The sequence below is a fragment of the Triticum aestivum genome, chromosome 7B (assembly GCF_018294505.1).
Source record: "Triticum aestivum cultivar Chinese Spring chromosome 7B, IWGSC CS RefSeq v2.1, whole genome shotgun sequence".
Lineage (NCBI taxonomy): Eukaryota > Viridiplantae > Streptophyta > Magnoliopsida > Poales > Poaceae > Triticum > Triticum aestivum.
This window is the reverse complement of record NC_057813.1, coordinates 740,915,103-740,938,048: the sequence shown is the minus strand read 5'-3', so window position 1 is coordinate 740,938,048 and position 22,946 is coordinate 740,915,103. Positions and strand designations below refer to the sequence as shown.

General features: G+C 42.9%; 1 protein-coding gene across 2 annotated transcripts; it reads right to left on the bottom strand.

The window, feature by feature from the left end:
- Nucleotides 1–891: 891 nt before the first annotated feature.
- Nucleotides 892–10,391, bottom strand: LOC123163122 (uncharacterized). 2 transcript variants are annotated; one of them, XM_044580881.1, is made up of 4 exons: nucleotides 10,087–10,391; nucleotides 9,579–9,881; nucleotides 9,304–9,379; nucleotides 892–1,278 (listed from the first exon to the last, which is right to left on the bottom strand). In XM_044580881.1, exons 1-4 carry the CDS (start codon nucleotides 10,366–10,368, stop codon nucleotides 1,154–1,156), a joined length of 786 nt encoding a protein of 261 aa, XP_044436816.1. In that variant the 5' UTR covers nucleotides 10,369–10,391; the 3' UTR covers nucleotides 892–1,153. The 2 variants fall into 2 exon arrangements, with proteins under 2 accessions (XP_044436816.1, XP_044436818.1); XM_044580883.1 differs by lacking the exon at nucleotides 892–1,278 and adding an exon at nucleotides 8,907–9,056.
- Nucleotides 10,392–22,946: the final 12,555 nt, after the last annotated feature.

The following is a 22,946-nucleotide window of genomic DNA, read 5'->3' as shown; positions in this document are numbered from 1 at the left end:
GCATGCTATGCACACTCATACTTTGTTAGCATTTTCATACAAGACTCACTCCATTTTCATCTTGTATGAGATATCTTGTCCATGTGTTATGATTAACCTTTCACTACTCTCGGTCTCTTCGTACCAATAGGAAGTAAGTAGAGCAACATGTTGGGTGTTCTCGTGTTGCCCTATGAGCCTCCTCCATTTCCATATTGACTCACTAGACAACTTGATGCAACTATAACACAATGTTGGATGTTTTCATGTTCGACTATTGTCCTCTCCATTTACACCTTGCCTCACTAGACCATTATATATTCTATTATGGAAAAATATCCACATAAGGTTATGATTACCCTCCAACTAGAATATGCATCAAAGAGAAGTAAATAGTGTATTTTTTGGTGTTTTTTGTTTGGTAAGATGTCAAGATATAACATACATACATATACAATAATTTAGTCGAAATCCAGTTGGCATGTGAAGTCAACCTTGATATGTAAGGATGCGGGTCCTCTGACATCTTGTGTGGTTTCATAACCACAGTTAACATCCATGCAACAAGTAACTTCCATATTGTTCGTATTCCTATTAGCCATGTTTCTCTCCCTTTTTGGTCATGAGGTCATTTCAGACCCAAACATGCATGTTGACCTTCTCTCATACTACCCATGGTGTTAACACACATGATTAACAACTTAGAAAATATGTTATCTCATGATCCAACACACTTCTTGACCTACTATCATTTCACATGACGAGAGACCTAGCTCCACCGTTGATGTTTCACAAAGCTTTACCGAATGAATAAATGCTTGTTCAAACAATCTACATATCAAAACCATCATGGGAAATGAATAGAAAAGCCATTCCAGGTGACACGTTGATCATGAGGCAGTATACCAAGTCCTTCCCTCAAGTTTAGCAATAGCGTCAGTCAATCACCAAAAAATAGGAAGCAAGAAATTGAAAAGTTCCACATAAGCTTTACAATCGTCCTTGGGATAAGGATATTGTTTCGATAATTTCTGACAGGGCTATACTTTGGGCCAAGAGTTATTTTTGCTCACACAAGCGGGATTTGAGTAGCCTCCAACCATTGTGAATATTAAAGCTCATGTTGTGCCATAGGGGGCTACTCTTGCTCCACGGGTGACTACTCCTTCTTGAGCTACTCATGCTCAGTCGGCAGCTCATTCAGATCAAAATTGTGGTTATTGATCATGGAGACCTGAACCCCTCGAGGTGCCATTTCCCCTGCTTCCAAGCTCCCCAGTCCTTCACTCTCGACCCCACCTAAAGAGAACATGTTAGGGTTGAACGATATGTCTTTGTGCACATAAAAACACTAAAAATTCTGAACCAAACAAATGTGCACTACACTAGAGTTCTCGCCTAGTTATCGATCAAAAGTGGTGGTTCAAAAAACCGGTCAGCAATGCTACTTAACACTAATGACCGGCGGGATTGTTGTGAATCTGACTATAACTAAAATTCTATTTTTGTTTGAAAAAGGTAGTAGTGACGGGCCCAATATGTGGTCCGTCAATGGCACGTTGTTACGAGTGACAGAGGACAATATTGAGGCTAAACATGCTACTTGTTAGTAATATACAACCCACCACTTACAAGCCGTAGTCACATCCTAACAGTTACTAAATCAATACCCTAAATCATCAATGGTATGTTGTTACGATCAATTGTTGTTATGATCAGTAGGTCGCAACTTAAAAAATAGTAGCCTCACCCAGTAAGCTCATTATTCCTTCCTGCTATCATTCATCCCTTATCTAGCTACTAGCACACTTGTCTTAATGCTTTGTCCTCCACAGTCATGCAAACTTCCCTTGTTAACTGCTCATCATGCCATATCGTCCCCCCACTTCCTCGAAACTAATTCCTATGAGGAAGAAACCTTGCGTTGTCCCTCCTCCTCCTCAATGTTGTTATCTCTATGGAATGTGGCATGGGTGCCAACTGCATGAAATCATTGAGTTTGTTCGAGAGAAGCAACACAGTGGTCCAACTTCCTTTGCAACCTAGATGATGACGGTGTTCAGTTCTGCCTTTGTCCTTGCACCATACGGGTCAGTATTGGCCAATGGTGCAGTATGGTGGAGGCCTTCTCCGTCCGGCTTCTTGGCTCCTATTCTTCAAGACACTCCCCATTGTTGTTTTTTATATTCGGATCCCCAACTCTATGGATTCTCCAAACATCACATGATGTCACGCACTGAGGAAAAGTAGGTTCGAGTAGTGGAGACTACACATTGTTGGCAGATGCTGGATTTGGACTGGCCATGGCCTGATTTTCTTTTCTGATTTATTCACCATTGGCGGGCTCGTGCCTGTAAGTGGCTTGTTTCTCCTCCACTAAGTATCGACTACTAATGGGAGTTGAACCCGTCACTGCTGGGTGTTTCTGGACCTTCACCAGTTAGGCTTTATGGAGTAGTCTGGAATATAAAATAGAGAGAGAGAGAGAGCATGAGAATTGGGGCTATATGTAGGGAGAATAACCATTTAGTCTGAACCAATTTTGAGGTGGAACAACACACCTTGACATGCCTTGAAGGCACATGAACTTCTTTTAATTTCTACATACCAAAAACTAATATGATTCCTTAAAACATACTGACCAAAATACATTCCATATCTATCAAGATTTACACATAATATATTAGTAAAAATTATTTCTTGTTAATAATCAGAGAGCAAGGCAACATTTAAATATATGTGTTCCCCATAAAGAAGCTAATGTCTTGTCTCTCTCTTTGTGACTTTGTTTCTTTGGAAATGATCCATTTATGGTGGCTGATTCCTTTATGCGCTCGTTCCCCCAGGAGCTATTCATATTTACTGAAATTTGCATTATTCTTCAAGTTGGCACCTATATGTGTCACACTCTTAGCGTCGTCTTCACATGTGACAAGACTTCTTTCGATGTCGCTTGAACACTAGCAAGTGTATTTGCCTTGAAAAAAAGAAGAGCTAATGTCCTCGCTTCCTATAGATAGAGGAGACTATATGATTTGGATAAGACATCCTTCGTAGAAAGGCAAATGTAGCAGAAAGGCTCCAGTGCAAAAAAAAGTACCAATGGAAGCGAACGTATAAATACCTTATGGCGGGCCCAACATGAAAAGAAATGCTAAGGGCAATTATAGGCGACCGACAAGTAGTGCTAGGGTTAGGTTTCTATTCATCTATGAGGTGATGACACTCTATACTCCTACATTGATTGGTCTTGGTGCTTCCACTCCTTTGCGCGACTATGGGAGAGAAGGCGTGGCGTAAATCGACAGCTCAAGTGAACAGGGCGACCAAGGATCATTAAGATGAGAACCTTCAAAGTCCCTGACAGATGGAAATGCTTCAGGGGAGGCAGCTAATCTCTCAACCAAATTAACAAGGAGCCCTGAAGTTAACAACAAAAGGAACTAATAGATCTCATGCTTGAGAATCAGGATTCCAGACCGACCGAGGCCTACTCGGTGGTCAGTGGTTGGAAAGGCATGCTCACTCCAGCAAATCAACATCAACGTGTTTGCTAGGGCTACGCAACATACATGTGACACTATTAGGAAGTCCAAGTAAGTCACATTAGAAATAGTATCTTCTTCTTTAGATTCCATAACAAAGGAGTCTAGAAGCACGCTCTATATAATTGAATGTGGCAATTTGGTTTTAATGTGATAGTTTTGAAGGATTATGATGAAAAAACCAGGTCATCGAAGATAATGTTTTGTATGACGGAGCCATGGGTGATAATTACAGATCCTCCCCTATATAAATGATCATATACTTTTGGGAATGCTCTTGGGAATTGTCTTGGTGGCGTGGTAAAGAGTGATGTTAAGAACGATGGATTTATGGGGGAACCATCTCAGATTTAGAGATAGATTTCTTTCACTAGTCTAAGGCTTCTTTCTCCACTCTTCAGCAAAAGATGAGGGGACCTTGTTTGATTTTCAATTTGAGAAGATACCTCTCTTTTGGATTGACTACGACAGACTAGCACATGTTGACAGATGATTTGAACCACAAAATGATTCCTCACCCCAGTTGGGTGAATGGTTAAGGGCATCACTTGGACATGGCTCCTCATAGACAAAAACTAAGTAGAGGCCGGTGAAAGAAAGCAGGAACTTTAGTTTTGGGAGCACTAGGTCAAGCAAGGGCGTCTATGGCGCAGGGGTCATGTAGCGTTGCATGCCCGTCCATTTACGTGCAGGTCATACACTGATTATACACCCTCTGTGGACTCTCTCTCTAGCGAGGATCCTCGAGATGGTCTTGTACATGGTAACTGCCTAAGATGAAGTGTAGGGAGGACCAATTCAGGCAAGAAATGTGACATGATTGTGAACTAAGGGATGATTTAAATCTAAAAAGTAAGTGGGACCTGAGGAAGGAGCATGAAAGTAAGCAAGACATAAAAAAATCTATATGGGAAAGGGTGCAAGGCCATTGGGAAAGATGACCCATCTACCTCAGAGCAACGCAGACGAGGCACTTTTGTTCATAAGACAAGGCAACGTGAAGGTGACCACCAAAGGCGTCACAATGATTATCACCTAAAGCTACTGGATAGGAAGAGAGATTGATGAAAATTTGTGTAGCTAAGGGAGGCTCCGAGAGATTGGATCCTAATAATACATTTATCTGTTACAATGATACCTCAACAAAGAATTCTTTTAATCACAACAACTAGGAGATTACTTGAGGAGTTTCACACAAATGGAGCGCATTAGGGAGAGTGTAGCCAATAATAGTGTTTCAAAACTTTGTTTTAGTAGCAACATGTACACTTGGGACAATAAGAGGGAGCGGGATGAGATCGTTTATGTACATGTGGACAGGGGTCCATGCAATGATGAATTCGTGCATTCATTGTAGGATACACCCATTGAACATGTTGTCATGGAGGACCAGACAATGGTTTGCTCGTTAATAGATCGCTAGAAAACCTAGTCATTACCAAAAGTAAGAAGAGGGCATTAACGTTTGAGGAGAGGTGGATGCCCATGTAGGCATGATAGTGTGCATGTGATAACAATTTCGGCCAGAGTGAGCTCTACAGGAAGCGTAACAATGTCACCAATGATATGAAACATTGAAGTGGCTCTATATTTTGTCTTGTATGTTGTGAGATTACTAGGCACAAGGTCCAGCTTCGATGGAAAGGGTAGCGCATTGGGATCCAGACATCCTTGCTGAAGACCAGCGAGATTGAAGCGTAGCTTCATGTGGTTCGTGCACAGGAACAAATAATGTGTATGCAATGTTCCCAACTGGAATTTCTCAAGGAAGACGATCAAAACATGAGGGCGGATGGCACGAGTTGTACTATTGACAATGAGATGGGGAAGATTTCGGCCGATTTCTATGCTTAGTTGTTTTCTTCAGAAGCCTCTGTTGATGCTGACAACATCTTAGCTCACATCCGACCCTGTGTGACTAGTGATATGGAGGAGAGGGTGAACACGGACGTGATGGATGAAGAAATTGAGAATGCACTATTCTAAATTTGACTGGCAAGAGCGCAGGGGCTAGACAACCTCTCACTTATGTTTACCAATTTCACTAGTTATTTCTAAAAAATGATGTACGCATAGTAATAGGTGATTCTTTTAATGGAGTTATTTGACCAAACTTTAGTGATATGGTTCTAGTCCTAATCCCCAAAATTACCTCAATGGAGATACTTCCTCAAATGGGATCAATCAACTTATTGAACACGCTCAGTCAGATTGCTTCAAAGGCCTAGCAAAGAGATTGAAGGTTGTCATATCCATAATGATCACGCAGGAGCAAAGTATGTTCGTTCAAGAAATAGAAAAATCCAATGTTCGCAATTAAACTATACATGATGAAGGCCTATAAGAGGGTGGTTTGGATTTTCCTCGATCTGATGATGAGGGCACTTGGTTTCTCAGATAGGTTGATCTTGATGATTATGATGTGTGGTACCCCGGCCAGGTTTTCTATCAAATTGAAAGGAGTGTGTTATGTATTTTTTATACTATGAAGAGGGCTCTGGCAAGGAGACCGATGGTCTCCCTATTTTCTTATTTTCTATGTTGCGAGTTTTTTGGCCTTTCTCATGGGTGCTCAAAGATAAAGAGATCAATGGTATATCTTTTGGGAGCACTAACCCCCATGTATCCCATCTTATTTCTGCAGATGATAGTATAGTATTTCTTCAACCGTCAAATGGCAACTTTGTAACCTTAAATATATCCTATTTGACTACGAGTGGGCCTCGGGACAAATGGGAAATTTTCTAAAAGCTTCAACATTCTTTGGGAAGTGAGGCAAATAGGAGGACTAAGTTGTTGTTAATATCTTTGCACAGATCCTAAGGCATTGAGCGAGCATTATTTGGGGTCCCAACCGTGGTGGGTAGGTCAAAGGAAGGAAATTTTAAACATATTAAAGAAAGCTCAAATGGCAAAGTGGTTGGATTGGAAGGACAAGGTATCTCAAAGGAGGGAAAGGAGGTGCTAGTAGAATCAGTGCTTCAAGCAACACCTACTTACACCATGAGTTGCTTCAACTCCCCAAAGAAAATGTGTTAGAACTTAACTATGTGATAGTATGGAAAACCGTGAGTACCCATAGTAGGGTGGTGAACTTGTGGGGATACACGACAAGGTAGTCCGCACAAAGGTTTTTACCTAGGTTCGGGCCCTCGGTGAGAGGTAATGCCCAACATCCTGTATCTGATTTTTATTCATGGTGGAGCACCTTGTGCGAGGGGTTTAGAGTGGAGATGAAGTATAATGCTACAGAGAGTATAGTCTATGAGAGTATATGTGAATGACAACCCCGAGCCCCTCCTTATATAGGTGGCGCGGGCTAGGTTTACAAGGAATCCATCAGATCTCATACCACTGCCATCTTAGCTTGCCTGCCAAGATGCTCCCACAGTCCTTATCTAGGCTCCTGAGCTGCCCTACTGCACCGATCCTCCAGTTGGCCTCTTGGGCCCTAAGGCAAGCCTGCTACCGGGCTTCCCACCCAGAAGACATCCCTAGCGTATTGCACCTTTAGTAGCCCCCTAGCGTGTCTGGAGTTGGAGTTATGCTTAGCTTCAGGATGGAGAATCCAGGAGGCCTCCTTTTGTCTTTTTGGCTATTTAGACAAGGCACTTGTGACCTTGCGGCTAGTCCGATTCAACATAGGTAGTCCATCCTCCCCTCCATTTAATCTATTTTGATCATATACATTCTAAACCATCATCGTCAGCTCTTTTGCAACTATAAGCTGTTGTCACAGAGCTAAAAAATTATGGCTCATGTGGTGGATGTGCAGTTGCACGCTTATTCAGTAACGTCTATGCTTGGAGAAACAAATTTATTGTCTTCATGTTTGGTAATGTTGATACGTTACTGATGTTCCAATCTCACTCATGTGTATGTACATAAAAATGGAGACGAGGTGTGCAATGTTAACTAATATTGTTGAAAGGCCGACCATCGATCATCGCGGTGCTGCAAGCCCGTGTGTTCAGTGCTGGAAGCCAGTAACTTGGTGCAGCAATGCTATTGGTCAGTGAACTTTTCATTGCTACAAGGTGGTTGAAAATGGTGCACCAGTGCTACAAAGTTGGGGTTACCTCATGTTGCAATGTTCTGTTTAGTGTTGTAAGGTTGATCACCGGTGTGCTTTTGACTAGCCTATCATGGACACCATTGTCGCCTCCATGTTGGTCTATTGCTGAGAATCATGGGTGTATGTTGCGAAGGGTGGGTAGAGGAGACGAGAGGAACAACTAAGTTGGTGGTTGATTGGGTAGTGATGTGTGACCCAATTGAACGACTCACGGTTGGGCGTAACCTAGGAAGATCTGGTAGATGCATGCTGATGATCCATCGGTTCAGGCCTATATACATTGTGTTTTTTCACTTATTTGTTGAAGCTAATGATTTGTATATCTACAATTTTTTGTATAGACATGCTCGCATGTTGCGACGTTTTTATGAGGTCTCTCAAAAGAAAATTGAATTATATTCAACAGGCTGGTTTCAGGGGTAAATCAGTCAGATCGCTCTAGCGCCGGATGCCCCTGTTAGTCTTCCTCTCTCTTCACCATATCCATTCACTTTATTTCCACCACGTGCACACCCATCCTTTATTCCCCTTTCTCTATGACAATGAGTTGGGCTAGCACTGCCACTCAATGATGTTGCGACTCTCCGACCATCAATGCTACAAGCCATCGCTATATGCTGAAAGAGGAGCACTATGCTACATCGGCCAAGGCATACGACATCTCAAGGTCGTGAGTGTGTTTGTCGGTGCAGCACCCTGATAGCCGATGTTGCAAGGCAGTGCTTTCATATGGTGCAAAAAACACATAATGTGTTGTTAGGTGCGGCATCCGTCTTCTCATATGTGCTACAACTATGGCCGATGTTGCAGGGCGATGGTCGTATCATCGCTACTTTTGCAGGGGCAGTCACAACAATTCCTAAGATGCACAGATCATAGTGGTGCAACCGCATATTCTCGCGGGGTGTGTTTTATCCCACGAACAGTGCCACATGCCACGGCCCATGTGTAAATGGGTGATGGTGGTGGTGGCATCAACTACATTGTCTGTAAGACAATGTTGCAAGGACGACGCCTCGTTGGCGCATTGTAATAATACTTGCAGGATATCCAAGCGATATCAGGGATCTCTAGGGTACCAAAGCCAGGTGTTGCAAGGGGCCGACGTAATTGTCTGTTGCGACGATGTGGGAGGGGTGGTGGATACACATGTATTGTGGAGGCTATGGAGGAACACGGTTTCCATTCTCTCTGCTGCCGTGTAGTGTGATCCAATGCTCCACATGTCAATTCGATGGCTGGCGATCCGACTAATTTCGTTGACACCTAAAACGTGCTGAAAAAATATGTGGAGATATTTCTAGCCATTGCATGTTTCTTATTACAGTTCATATGTTTTCCACGCTGCAACATAGTGCTGGAGCTCGCCTATGTATACACAGCTAGTGACAAAACAAACTACACCTAGGTGGGACTTGATTAAAATCAGGTGAGTAAGGCGTCCATCCCTCGGCCGACTGACGCGTAGCACCGCCCGCACCAACGTCAATGGAAAGAAAACATGTGCAGCTTCAGCTAATATATAACAATACTAATAATGAAAAAAAAAGACCCAGCATGGACAGAGCTAACAAGCTTCAGTCCAATACCAGTATACTAGTGATGACGAAAAACCAGCATGCACAAGAGTTAAGCAGCTTGTTTGCCAGTGTAGCCTGCACGGAGACGATGTTGACAAAAAAAAGCAGCATAAAGTATACTTACCAACCGCACTTGACGACGCGATGCTCCCTCGCATGCGCGGCACCCCCTGGACCGGCGCCATCTCGTTCTTGTCCATCTGCCAGACGAGACCGCAGCGATTAGAAAATCCAAGGACATATACACACCACGTAGTTCATGCACATACACATCAGGTAATTCAGTAAGCTACAGTACAATTCACATGACTAGATTAAAGATTGTCAGTAACTTCAAATCATTAGGCACCGGTTAACTTCAAATCACTAGTAGGAGAGGGGGAAGCGAGTGCGGCTCACCATCTTGTCATCGGAGACATGGTTTGCATGCAGGGTGGGGGCGCGAGCGCGGCTCACCATCTTGTCGTCGGAGACAGTGTTTGCATGCCGGGTGGGGGCGCGAGCGCGTCTCATCATCTTGTCGCCGGAGACAGCGTGAGTACGCGGGGCCCCTGGCGCCGGGAGTGCAAGCACCTTCAAGGGGCCTTCCCGGGACTCCCGGGATTCCAGCTCCTCTCTGGTGGCCGCTGGGGGCGGGCTTTTCTCCTGGGGTCTCCCGGGCTTGTGCCTGCGAACCACCGGCGTTATCTCGTTCCTGTCCATCTGCCAGATGAGATCGCAGCGATTAGAAAGTCCAAGGACATATACCCAGCACGTAATTCTTGCACATACACATCAGGTAGTTCATTAAGCACTAGCACTAATTCACATGACTAGATTAAAGATTGTCAATAACTCCAGCTCATTAGGCACCGGTTAACTTCAAATCACTAGTAGCAGAGGGGGGGGGGGGGCGAGCGCGGCTCACCATCTTGTCGTCGGATACCGCGCTTGCACGCCGTGTGGGGGCGCGAGCGCGGCTCACCATCTTGTCATCTGAGACAACATAAGCACGCCGGGCCCCTGGCGCCGGGAGCGCAAGCACCTTCAAGGGTCCTTCCCAGGACTCCCTGGATTCCAGCTCCTCTCTGGTGGCCGCTGGGGGCGGGCTTTTCTCCTGGGGTCTCCCGGGCTTGCGCTTGTGAACCACCGGCGCAGGGGGCGGGGCGGGGCCCGCTAGGCTGTGCCCCTCGTGGTTGGCTGCGGGCATGGCACTGACGTCGGAGCTAGACATCGCGGTGGATCGGTCGAGCAGACGCGCGGAGTTGGTTGTGGAGAGCGGGATGAGAAGAATGTGAGCGAGGAGGAGAAGCATGTGTTGCCTTTTATGAACTGAAACGGAAGCCACAGGCCAAGGTGGGGACCGCGTGTTAATCTACAGATTTATTTATTTAATACCGGCAATAAATAGTAGCATATCTTTGGTATATTTCTATTAAATATTCTTATATTTTGGTATACTATTAAATATATATTTTTATACTAGTATTTAATAGTAATATTCTTATACTCCCACCATCCCAAAATTTTTGTGTTTGATTTGTCTAAATACGGATGTATCTAGTTACATTTTAGTGTCAGATACATCCGTATCTAGACAAATATAAGACAAGAATTTTGGTACGGAGGGAGTATTTATGAAAAATGATATACTACTATTAAATACTATTATCTCTGTTACTAAATATAAGAATAGTTGTGACAGTATTTAATACTCCCTCCATCCGAAAATACTTGTGATCAAAACAAATAGAAAGGGATGTATCTAGAACTAAAATACAGCCTCCTTTATTCATTTTGATGACAACTATTTTCAGACGGAGGTAGTAGTAACATTCTTATATTTTGGAACATATGTAATATTATTTAATTGTTGTATATCTTTGGTATACTATTAGATATATCTTTGGGATTCTAGTATTTAATACTAGTAATATTCTTATATTTAATGAGGAATAAAGATATATCACTACAAAAGAATATTATCTCTATTACTAATTATTTGAAAACAGCTAATAGTATTTTATAGTAATATTCTTATATTTTGGAACAGAGTTATTAGAATTTAACTGTAGAATATCTTCGGTATACTACTATTAAATATTCTTATATGTAGGTATATCTTTGGTATACTAGTATTTAATATTCTTATATCTTTGGTATATTAGTATTTAATAGTAATATTTTCATATTTAGAAACAAATATACACTTACTATTCCCTCCGTCCTTCCCTTCAGAGTTGAGCTTGCTCACAACCATCTTTCAGTCCATCTCCAAGACGATCGTCTAGACCCCAACTTCCTTCTCTAGTGCAAGGACATGGCGACATGCTAGTAACTTCGCCACTTTAGGTTTAGTTAGAGAGGGTAAAAACGGCATCAGCCTACAACAGACTCCCTTGGATGGCCTCTCAGGATTGTAAAACGTTATGTTCGTGGGAAACTGAACGACACCCAATACGGGTGTGGCTATCTCATTATAAAGTGTCTACACGAAAGCTACGTATAAACATTATCTAACAACCTCCCTCAATCTTCACTAGTGGAAAAAGGGTTAGCCATAACTTTCGTTGGTGGCGCTCCATTTACAACCAACGCCACCACTATTTTTTTTTCAAATAGTGATGGCGTTGGCTGATTTGGTACGATATTAGTAGGGGCATAGTAGTGGCGTTCGAAAACAAGGCAGTGTGAGAAATATATGAGATCAACAATTTGTACCAGGCGTAATATATTGCTGTTATGGAATAGCATGGAACGCCAACACTATTATATTTAGTTGTGGCGTGCTGTTATAACCGACGCCGGTATTGTTATTTTGTCAATGCCAACATTCTTACATTACTATTTTTTTGGTATATTCTTTTTATAGTATATTATTGTTTACTTTTATTAATTTTCAATTATTTTAAATAGAAATATTGACATTTTTAAAAATATGTACTTAAGATTTTAAATTTACTTTTTTCCTTTTTAGTTAGTACTTGAAATATATAGTTTTGAGCCTTCAAATATGTAGTTTCACACTTCGAAATTTTTAAGTTTTTAGTTTTTTATGTGGTGATATTTTTAATAGTATATTATAGTTACTTTTATTAAATTTATATTAGTTTAAATAAAAATAATGACATTTTTTAAAATATGTAGTTTGAGACTTAAAATTCACTGTTTTTTCCTTTTTAGTTTGAGACTTGAAATATATAGTTTTGAGCCTTCCAATATGTAGTTTCACACTTCCATTTTTTTTCTTTTTAGGTTTTTGTGTGGTTATCTTTTTTATAGTATATTATAGTTTACTTTTATTAAATTTATATTATTTTAAATGGAAATAATGACATTTTTTTAATATGTACTTTGAGACTTTAATTTTTTTCCTTTTTAGTTTAAGACTTGAAATATATAGTTTTGAGCCTTCAAATATGTATTTTGACACTTCCAAATTTTTTTAGTTTTTTATTCTGTGATCTTTTTAATAGTATATTATAGTTTACTTTTGTTAAATTTACTTTTTTTCCTTTTTAGTTTAAGACTTGAAATATATAGTTTTGAGATGACAATTTCTAGGTGGTGATCTTTTTTCTTATTGGGCAAGCACAAATAGTATTAGAATGCCGTGGGGGTCAAAACCAATGGGGGCAACGACCCCCTCAACCCACTCTCACTCTGTGACCCGCTGCTCTGTTTCGTTCCCTTTTCTCTCCCTCTCTCGCCGCTGGTCGTGCCACTTCGATTTTGGCCGATTTCGACGATTGTCGTCGTTCTCCGGTCTTGAGGTACACATCTGAGCCTCCCACTCTCATCTAGTCCATTTGGAAATTTTTTTTAATTTAGAGGTGTGTTTTGCATCTGAGCCTCCCACTCTCATCTACCACAGGTGACGATGACGGCGACAGAGTAGACTGTAGGCAACCCTCGGCTCCAACCCAGGTGAGCATATCATCCCTCCCTCTTTTGCTGTAGGTCACTGCCATTGTAATTTTTTTATTTGTATCGCTAGGGTTCATCACTGCTAGGCAGTGACAATGTGATGTAGTTGTCTAGAGTTAAGGTAGATATATTTTTCAATCATCGGTTAGCACTAGCTGTAGAAACTAGAAGTGCAATCTGTCAATAAAATTAACACTACTAGGGAAATGCTTATACAAGTTAGCAGCTACTAGTTAGCAGTAGCGCTAGAAAATAGTCAATGCTGCTACTAGTTAGCAGTAGCGCCAATCCAGGAAAGTGCTACTATTCTGTCTATAGCAGTAGCGCTGGAAACCAAAAACACGATACTACTACGTGGGACCAGACGAGGCCACCGACGATAGATGTAGTACCAGCGCTGTGCAGAATCCAACACTACTACTAACAGTTTAGTAGTAGCGCTTTATTTTACTGCGCCGCTACTGCTAATGGGCCCCACTTAGTAGTAGCGCTTCTCCAGGAAAGCACTGCTACTAAGTACGGTAGCAGCATCGCGTTTTGGTAAGCAGCGCTACTGCTAGTTGCGGCTGGTGCCACCTTTTCACCCCCTCCCCCTCCTCTCCCCCACTTTGCCCTCTCTCCCCCTCCTTTCCCCTCTCCACTCTCCACCATTGTTGCTCTTCTTCTCTCTTCCTACTACCTCTCTTCTCTCCTCATTAATGTCCCCCTCCACCATAACTCTTCTCCATAAATGGCCTCTCTCACATCTCTCTTTCTCCTACCTCTCGTCCTCTCCCCATTAATGCCCCCTCCACCATAACTCCATCTCCATTAGTTAGCTAGCTAGATTCACCTCTCCTCCCCAACAACTAGATCTAGCTAGCTATTTAGCCATCCACGCATGCTCTCTCGATCGGTCTCTCTCATCATCTAATTAACCGCGTGCTCTCTCGATCGGTCTCTCTCGGGAGATATATATAGGTGAGTAAAAAAGTTGTTCATTTCAAGAATGAGAATATGTGTGTGAATGAGAATACATGTGGATATATATATATATATATATATATATATATATATATATATATATATATATATATATATGTGTGTGTGTGTGTGTGTGTGTGTGTGTGTGTGTGTGTGTGTGTGTGTGTGTGTGTGTGTGTGTGTGTGTGTGTGTGTGTGTGTGTGTGCAAAATTATGTCTACCATAGCTTGCTCCAGACATAGCTATCTAAGTCATTGCCCCAAACTTTGTGATTCGTGCAGCACGGGAGGGGGAGAAATTGTGGAGGGAGTTCTCGGAGTTTTAGTGGCCTGTTTGACAGGAATAAGCTGCGCCCGGGCTGCGGCCACCAGTGGTCCATCTGATGAGTTCAGGTTGGAGAAATGGACCAGAGACGCATATGACCAACACTTTGAGACTGATGGAACCTTTTAGACTGAAACGGAGAACAGAGGTCGCAAACACGTAGAGGCAGTGCCATTCCGACGAGCGTTGGGAATGAACCACGTGACAAGCACAGGGCCTTTTAATCAAAATGGGACCCTAGTTCGCACCACAATCTTAAAATAACTTTAAGTGAGTTACTAAAAAAATCTGTTCCAGTATTTACTTGTGGATCTCTAACTCTGCTCTTGATTTTTGTTCCTGTATTTACTTGTGTCCCTAGGGCTCTTGATTTGTTTACTTGCCGTGTGATTTTCTGGCTGCTTTTGGTGCATGATTTTTTCTAAGCAAGGATATGCTGGCACAAATCAGAAATGTACTTTGCGTTCCATTAGGAGATCTTTTGGCTAAGCAGCTATTGACACTCCAGGCCTCAGGACTTGGTGCAGAGCTGGGGCACTAGGTGCTAGAGCTTCACAGAAAATTATAATATGAGTATGTCCCTACTGCTGCAGATGCGTGCACTTGTGCATGCGCCAATGCTTCGATATATGCACTGCCGTACCTCGAGGTCACTGTCTCCGTTCCCTGCTTCCCTAGCTGTGACCCGTGGCTTGTACGGGGGACTACTGTGTTAGGTAATCTTGTCAAGACAGTTGATTAGTGTTGGCTAAGTTAATTATTCATCAGGTATAAAACAACTGTATGTACTAGCTTGTGTCCACTACGCTAGGTAATACAAGTTCTTTTTTTGTGAGAAGGTAATACGCTAGGGCCGATGTCTCACCTCCACAGTACCATCAAAATTATACTTGGAACCAGAATACAATTTGCAAAGAACCGGATTCCACCTCCGTAGAGCCGTCAAAACTATACTTGCAACTGGAATCGAATTTGTGAAGAACCGACATCGCCATCAAGAACTGGTAGGAGGAAGTTATTCATCATGAAGAACCGTCAAATCAAAGGGTGGTGCCGAACGAGTCTTCACCAAAGAACCGATGGGAGAGAGTTGGTCACCATGGAGAACCGTCAAATCAGAGGGTAGTACCGAACGAGTCATCACAAAAGAACCGATAAGAGGGAGTTGGTCGCCACAAAGAACCGCCAAACCCAATGGTGGTGCCGAACAAGTCTTCAAAAAAGAACAGTTAAGAGGGAGTTGGTCGCCACGAAGAACCGTCAAACCCAAGGGTGGTGCCGAACGAGTCTCACGAAAGAACCGATAGGAGCGAGTTGGTCGCCCCGAAGAAATGTCAAATTCAAGGATGATGCCGAACGAGTCTTCACAAAAGAACCGATAGGAGGGAGTTGGTCACCCCGAAGAACCGTCAAATTCAAGGGCGGTGTCGAACGAGTCTTCATAAAAGAACCGACAGGAGGGAGTTGGTTGCCACGAAGTATCATCAAATCCAAGAGTGGTGCCAAACGAGTCTTCATGAAACGTTGAATCGACTGTTTTTTTTTCATATTCAATTGCGATTACAGGTAGTATATTTACCTGTAGGAGCACGGCACGAATTAAGCTGCCTGTATGTCCATATGAGGGGTTGCATTAAACTATCCATCCTTTTGTGCTTAAAAAATTTGTCCTATTGCATGTGTATGACACTGATACAGTGCATGCATTGAAGGTTCTGACACTCCTGCACGCCGGCTACGTATATGTAGGGAAAATCATGTACTATGGTAGTATTATATACGACAGAACCTACACGTTCATTTTATGAGGGCGTGGAACCTCCGAACTTGTGCTGTACTGACTCAACACAGGCTTTTATCAGCACAAAATTCGCCAAAGAGATGGAAAAGGAACGCGACGTGGCAACTGGAAAAAAAAGGTGTCATGCGACGAAGGAACTGGCCGTAACGAGGCTCACGAGCAGCAGGAACCGGTATGCAAGTTCAATGGACGGTGAGCGAATCAACCTGTGGTTGAGTTGGTTAGGTGGACAGTGATATCCCTAACCCATCCGGGTTCAAATCCTGGTGCTTGCATTATTTCTGGATTTATTTCAGAATTTCTGGCGATGCACTTTCAGTGGGAGAAGACGTTCCCATCGACGACGAGGCGCCTACTGATGCTAAAAAAAGTTCAATGGACGGCGTGGAACCTCCATTGCACACGTCCGTGACCGACGAGTTGGTCCAAGAACGAGTCAGAACCACATGGGGCAGGCCCTGTCTTTACTCCATCTGTAAAGTTGTCAGCATGTGGGCCGGGTTACACCATCCAAAAATCAACAAAAGAACAAGAAAAGGAACCGGACCACACTTCGGTTCGAATCTTGAGGCAGAGTCTGACGGTTCTGATAGCTATTTCCATAGTAAGCTATGATAGAAATATGAGGCAAATGGTAAAACCAAGGTTGGGTCTTGCTGGAGGAGTTTTATTCAAAGCGAACTGTCAAGGGGGTCCCATAAATCACCCGACCGCGTAAGGAACGCAAAATCCGGGAACATAACACCGGTATGACGGAAACTAGGGCGGCAAGAGTGGAACAAAACACCAGGCATAAGGCCGAGTCTTCCACCCTTTACCAAGTATATAGATGCATTAATAATATACGAGATATTATGATATCCCAATAAAAATCCTGTCCACCATGGAGAAATCTTCAACTTCACCTGCAACTAGCAACGCTATAAGACGGGCTGAGCAAAAGCGGTAACATAGCAAAACAACGGTTTGCATAGGAAAGGTGTCAAAGGTTAGAGGTTCATGGCAATATGGAAGGCTTGATGAGCAGAGATAGGTAACGCAGCATAGCGATAGAACGAAGCAACTAGCATAGCAATGATAGTAGTGAGATCCAGGGTAGCGGTCATCTTTCCTGAAATCCCGCAAGGAAGAAGAACGAGTCCATGAAGAAGATGAAGCCACGAAGAAGAACCAAGCGTAGACGAACGAATCCTCACGATCGCAACAAAACGGGAACTATCGAAAAGAAGCACACAACATAGTAAACACACCACACATGAACATGACATGATGCACAACAAGCATGATGCATGACAAATCTAGATGAGGCTACTCTTGGCCAGAGATAATGCAAACAAGAACAACACATCAAGGCAAGTTTAAATGAGGCCGGGAACAACATATAACAATTCTGATAAGTCCTCATATGCATATTTCGAAGTTGGTCCAGATCTGAATAAACCTTATGTTCAAGTTGTTAAACAGCAAGTTAAGATGCACAAAGATGATCTACACAAGATTCTAGTCAAGTTACATATAAAGTTCATTTAGTTCGGAGCTACGGCCTAGAAGATATGAGCAAAACAAGTTAAACATGGCATTGATGTAAAATGCACTCAAACATCAAGCAAACACCTCAAAACATGGATGCAACATGATAATATGAAACTACATGCAAAAACAAGCAAGTTTCATATAGAGCACACTCAAAACAGAGCAACGGTTCAGCACACACACCATATACAAGTGAAAGCAACAATCTGTCCAAAACAGCAACTAGGTATATTGCAAGCATCAAAACAATATGCTACAGCACCACAATATGAAAATAAAATGCATGAGCATGATGTACAGGTAAAGCACAACAAAACATGAACACTGAGCTATCTCCAGAAATCATTAGAACATGCTCAAACACACATGGTAAGATTGCAAGTTATAACAATTTCAGACTTTGCAGAAAATAACATCACGATGCAATGTTTAGAGCTATCAAACAACATGTTACAGGAACTTATCATGGCAAACAAAGGCATGGCATGAATCTACTAATTTCATAGATCAAAAGTACTTTACTGACCATAAGCCAAAAAGGATCAGAAAATATGATGGCACCCATGTAAATATGGCAAGTTATATTACAGATTCAAACATGGCAGAAACAGAATTATGAAGGCATGTAGATGAGCTTGTGAACTCACTACAGAGCAAAACATGGCATGGCAAGGCAACCAACAGTAAGAAGGCATGTTTGTGAAGCTAAGCATGGCAATAGCAAGGTCATAGGATGTATGGAACACTAGCAACAATCATGTCAACAACTGAACTTAATGTTAACAGACTGACAACAACATTATGAAGCAAGTTTGGAGCAAGATATGAACAATCTACAACAAGCTATAAATGCAACCAGGGGCATGGATGGATATAGGATGACATGTAGATCAAAACATGTTTATAGAACATCTCCAGATTATGCATAGAATGATTAGTAGCAGTAGGTTTATATAGCATCACGAAATAATATATTCAGCCTAGCAAAACAACAACATCAAGTACCCTACTTAGCAAGCTCGATTCACTCACCACAAGTCTTTGCATGACAAGATAAGCATAGCATCATCAAGAATACATGTTTGTGAAACAAACCAAGTCAAGAACAAGTCCATAGCATGCAAGGATCAACTATATCAACCTTGGCCAAATTGAATAACATGTAAACAATCTGCCAGGAAACATTTTGAAGCAAAAGTAGAGCACGAAAATGACATTCTAGGCTACTCCATAATTGCAACCAAGGGCATGAATGGATAGACAATAACCACATGTTCAAAACACCCTTACTGAAGTATCTCAAAATATGCATGGATCTTTCTGTAGCATCAAGTTTACATGGCATCAAAATAACAGCAGAACAGGGACTAAAATCAGTAACATCACGATGCCTAGTTTGCATGCTTGTGCTAGTCACCACATTGATCACAAAAATACATGGTAAGCACCTCTGTAAAGAAGACATGGCATAGTTCAAAACACATGTAGACATCAACCTCATAGGATGCACACATCAATCATGGCAAAAATGACAAAAGAGCTCGTTCTGATAACAGACAGCAGAAAACATCATGAAGCACTCTTACAATGATGATTCAGGCATCAAGATTACCTTAAATGAATATGATGCAATGGAATGAAATGATGTACTCATTGAGACGAACAATTTGACATATTACACGCATGAAACGGAGCTACGGATGCAGAGATACAACATGACGAACATGGCGTGAAAATAACAAAATATAGGGACATCAGAAAATTCAACCTCGAGGGTGAGAAAGTCAACTCGTGCACGGATTTCGAGGATCGCCGGGGAGGTCGGGTGATTTATGGGACCCCCTTGACAGTTCGCTTTGAATAAAACTCCTCCAGCAAGGCCCAACCTTGGTTTTACCATTTGCCTCACATAGCCCTTTTTCCCATGGGAGTCGCGCTCTCGAGGGTCATCTTTATTTTAGCCCCCCCCCCCCTCGGGCCAGTGCTTGTCTAAGTGTTGGTCCGAACTAGAGCCATTTGCAGCACCCCCTCAGGGAAACTTGAGGTCTGGTTTTAGTTGTACGGATTGCTCATCCGGTGTTGCCCTGAGAACGAGATATGTGCAGCTCCTATCGGGATTGTCGGCGCATCTGGCGGTCTTGCTGGTCTTGTTTTACCATTGTCGAAATGTCTTGTAAACCAGGATTCCGAGTCTGATCGGGTATTCCTGGGAGAAGGTCTATTCCTTCGTTGATCGCGAGAGCTTGTCATGCGCTAAGTTGGGACACCCCTGCAGGGTATAATCTTTCGAAAGCCGTGCCTGCGGTTATAGGCAGATGGGAAGTTATTAATGTCCGGTTGTAGATAACTTGACACCAGATCAGAATTAAAATGCATCAACCGTGTGCGTAGCCGTGATGGTCTCTTCTCGGCGGAGTCCGGGAAGTGAACACGGTTTCTGGGTTATGTTTGACGTAAGTAGGAGTTCAGGATCACTTCTTGATCATTGCTAGCTTCACGACCGTTCTGCTTGCTCTCTTCTCGCTCTTATTTGTGTATGTTAGCCACCATATATGCTTAGTCGCTGCTGCAGCCTCACCACTTTACCCCTTCCTTTACCTTTAAGCTTTGCTAGTCTTGATACCCATGGCAATGGGATTGCTGAGTCCTCGTGGGTCACAGATTACTACAACAACAGTTGCAGGTACATGTTTTGCGATGATCATGACGCGAGAGCGATGCTTGCTTGCGTGAGTTCTTCTTCTGCTTCTTTGATCAGGGGATAGGTTCCAGGTCGGCAGCCTGGGCTAGCAGGGTGGATGTCGTTTGAGTTTCTGTTTGTGGGTTACACCATCCAAAAATCAACAAAAGAACAAGAAAAGGAACCGGACCACACTTCGGTTCGAATCTTGAGGTAGAGTCCGACGGTTCTGATAGCTATTTCCATAGTAAGCTATGATAGAAATGTATATATATATATATATATATATATATATATATATATATATATATATATATATATATAAGAACAAGAAAAGGAACCGGACCACACTTCGGTTCGAATCTTGAGGCAGAGTCCGACGGTTCTGATAGCTATTTCCATAGTAAGCTATGATAGAAATATATATATATATATATATATATATATATATATATATATATATATATATATATCTTTCCCTAATCTCTCCCTAATAATAAAGCACGGATTGGGTCTCTCGGTTCACCGTTGCGGCGTTTTTGCAAACAAGTCCCTCATCTTTTATGAAATCAACCCGCACTCCATATGGGCATCATCAACCGGGAAGAGGAAAAAAACACGTCGTCGTCCGTCTCGCATACGAAGGAGCAGTCCGTCTCCAACACGAACACGAGTGCGAACTAAAAAAGTCTATCTGTCGCGTGCCATCAGCATCCCCGCGTCCCCGCCGTGCTCCGCTCGCCCGCATCTGCCTCCCCTTGCTCCGAAGCCCGCCGTCCACCTTCCCCGTGGCTGAGGTGCTCTCCGCCGTCTGCCACGACCGGCCGACCTCTGCTCCCTCGCAACCCCAGCCATCCCGGCCGTCCTCGTCGGATTTGCTCGAGCTCGCCACCCTTGTAGCCATGGCCTCTCCAGCAGCCGCTGCTGCACCAACACGGCAGGTTGTTGCCGCCCAAGACCGCCATCCCCATGAGCTAGTACTACCACGACCACCTCTGCCTGTTAGTCCGTCCAACGCCTCGCCGCCTCTTTGCCATGGCCATCGCCGAGTCCCCTCAGGACCTGTGGAGCCATGTACAGGAAAATCAAGGCCGAAGACTACCGTGGATGTGTATCTCGCCCAGTACCACTACGGTTCGATTAAAACCGCCAAGTGCCCTTTGGATCGCCAGGACCGAGACCGTCAAGTTCGACTACAACGTGTGTACAACTACCGTCGCCGTGTACAACTACTTCCACTACTTCCCACGACGTCCGTGAACCACTACCGTCGCCCCGAAGATGTTGGTTTCGTCAAGTACCTCTCCGAGACGAACGTGAACCACTACTTCCCCTACGACCCGTGAACGACTACTTCCCTCGACGTTTTTGAACCGCTCCGAAAACGCACGCTTCGAAGGTATAAGCCCCGAGACGATCAACCGTGGACCGAATGAATATGTGTTGTATGAGATGCTTGTGTGTGCACCGCGTCCGAATTGTCGCTCTTTGCCATGCCACTAACCCATGGGAACCCGGTAGCCGGGATCACCCCACCATATTGCATGACTCGCTCACGTCACACTTCTCGTTTGCATCGGTATCTCACTTGAGTTATCGGGACCGATATGTTGCCGTGGCATCATTTTCGGATATGTTGCAGTGGCACCATTTTGGTTATCGTTGCCGTGGCACCCTTTTCGTTCCGCCATGGTGACCAAATGCTTCATAACATGCTCATGTCAACATTTTCATAAAATTGCATAAAACTTGCATATGTCATCCGCATCATGATAACAACATTTAAAATGGTTAAAATTGTTGTTTGCTTTAAAATTGCTAATTGACATATGGGGATTTACCGGAATTGTTGTTTGTTGTTTCCGGCCTCATTTAAACTTGCCTAAATAGTTAGTTTAATTATGTTTCACCTCTTGACATGTTTAACAACATTAAATATTGTTTGTTAGCCTAAACGAGAGAGAACTAAATAATTGATGTGGTGTTTCGTCAATATGCACCTCGTTGCATATTGAGCTCCACTTAACTTGTAGTATTGTTTGTTGCACTTTGCCATGCCATGCCTCATTAAACCGGACATGCATGATACTTGTTTGTGCATCATGCCATGTTTATGCGTGTGTGTTTACGATGTTGTTTGCTTCTTTCCGGTTTGCTTCTTTCGTTAGCTTCGGTTTCGTTCCGGAGTTGTGAGGATTCGTTCGACTATGTTCGTTTGTCTTCTTCATGGACTCGTTCTTCCTATCGGGATTTCAGGCAAGATGACCATTACCCTTGATATCACTTCTATCTTTGCTTGCTAGTTGCTTCGTTCTATCGCTGTGCTGCGCTACCTATCACTTGTTTACCATGCCTCCCATATTGCCATGTCAGCCTCTAACCTTTTCACCATTCCTAGCAAACCATTGCTTGGCTATGTTACGGCTTTGCTCAGCCCTCTTATAGCGTTGCTAGTTGCAGGTGAAGTTGAAGATTGCTCCATGATGGACAGGATTATGTTGGGATGTCACAATATCTCTTATTTAATTAATGCATCTATATACTTGGTAAAGGATGGAAG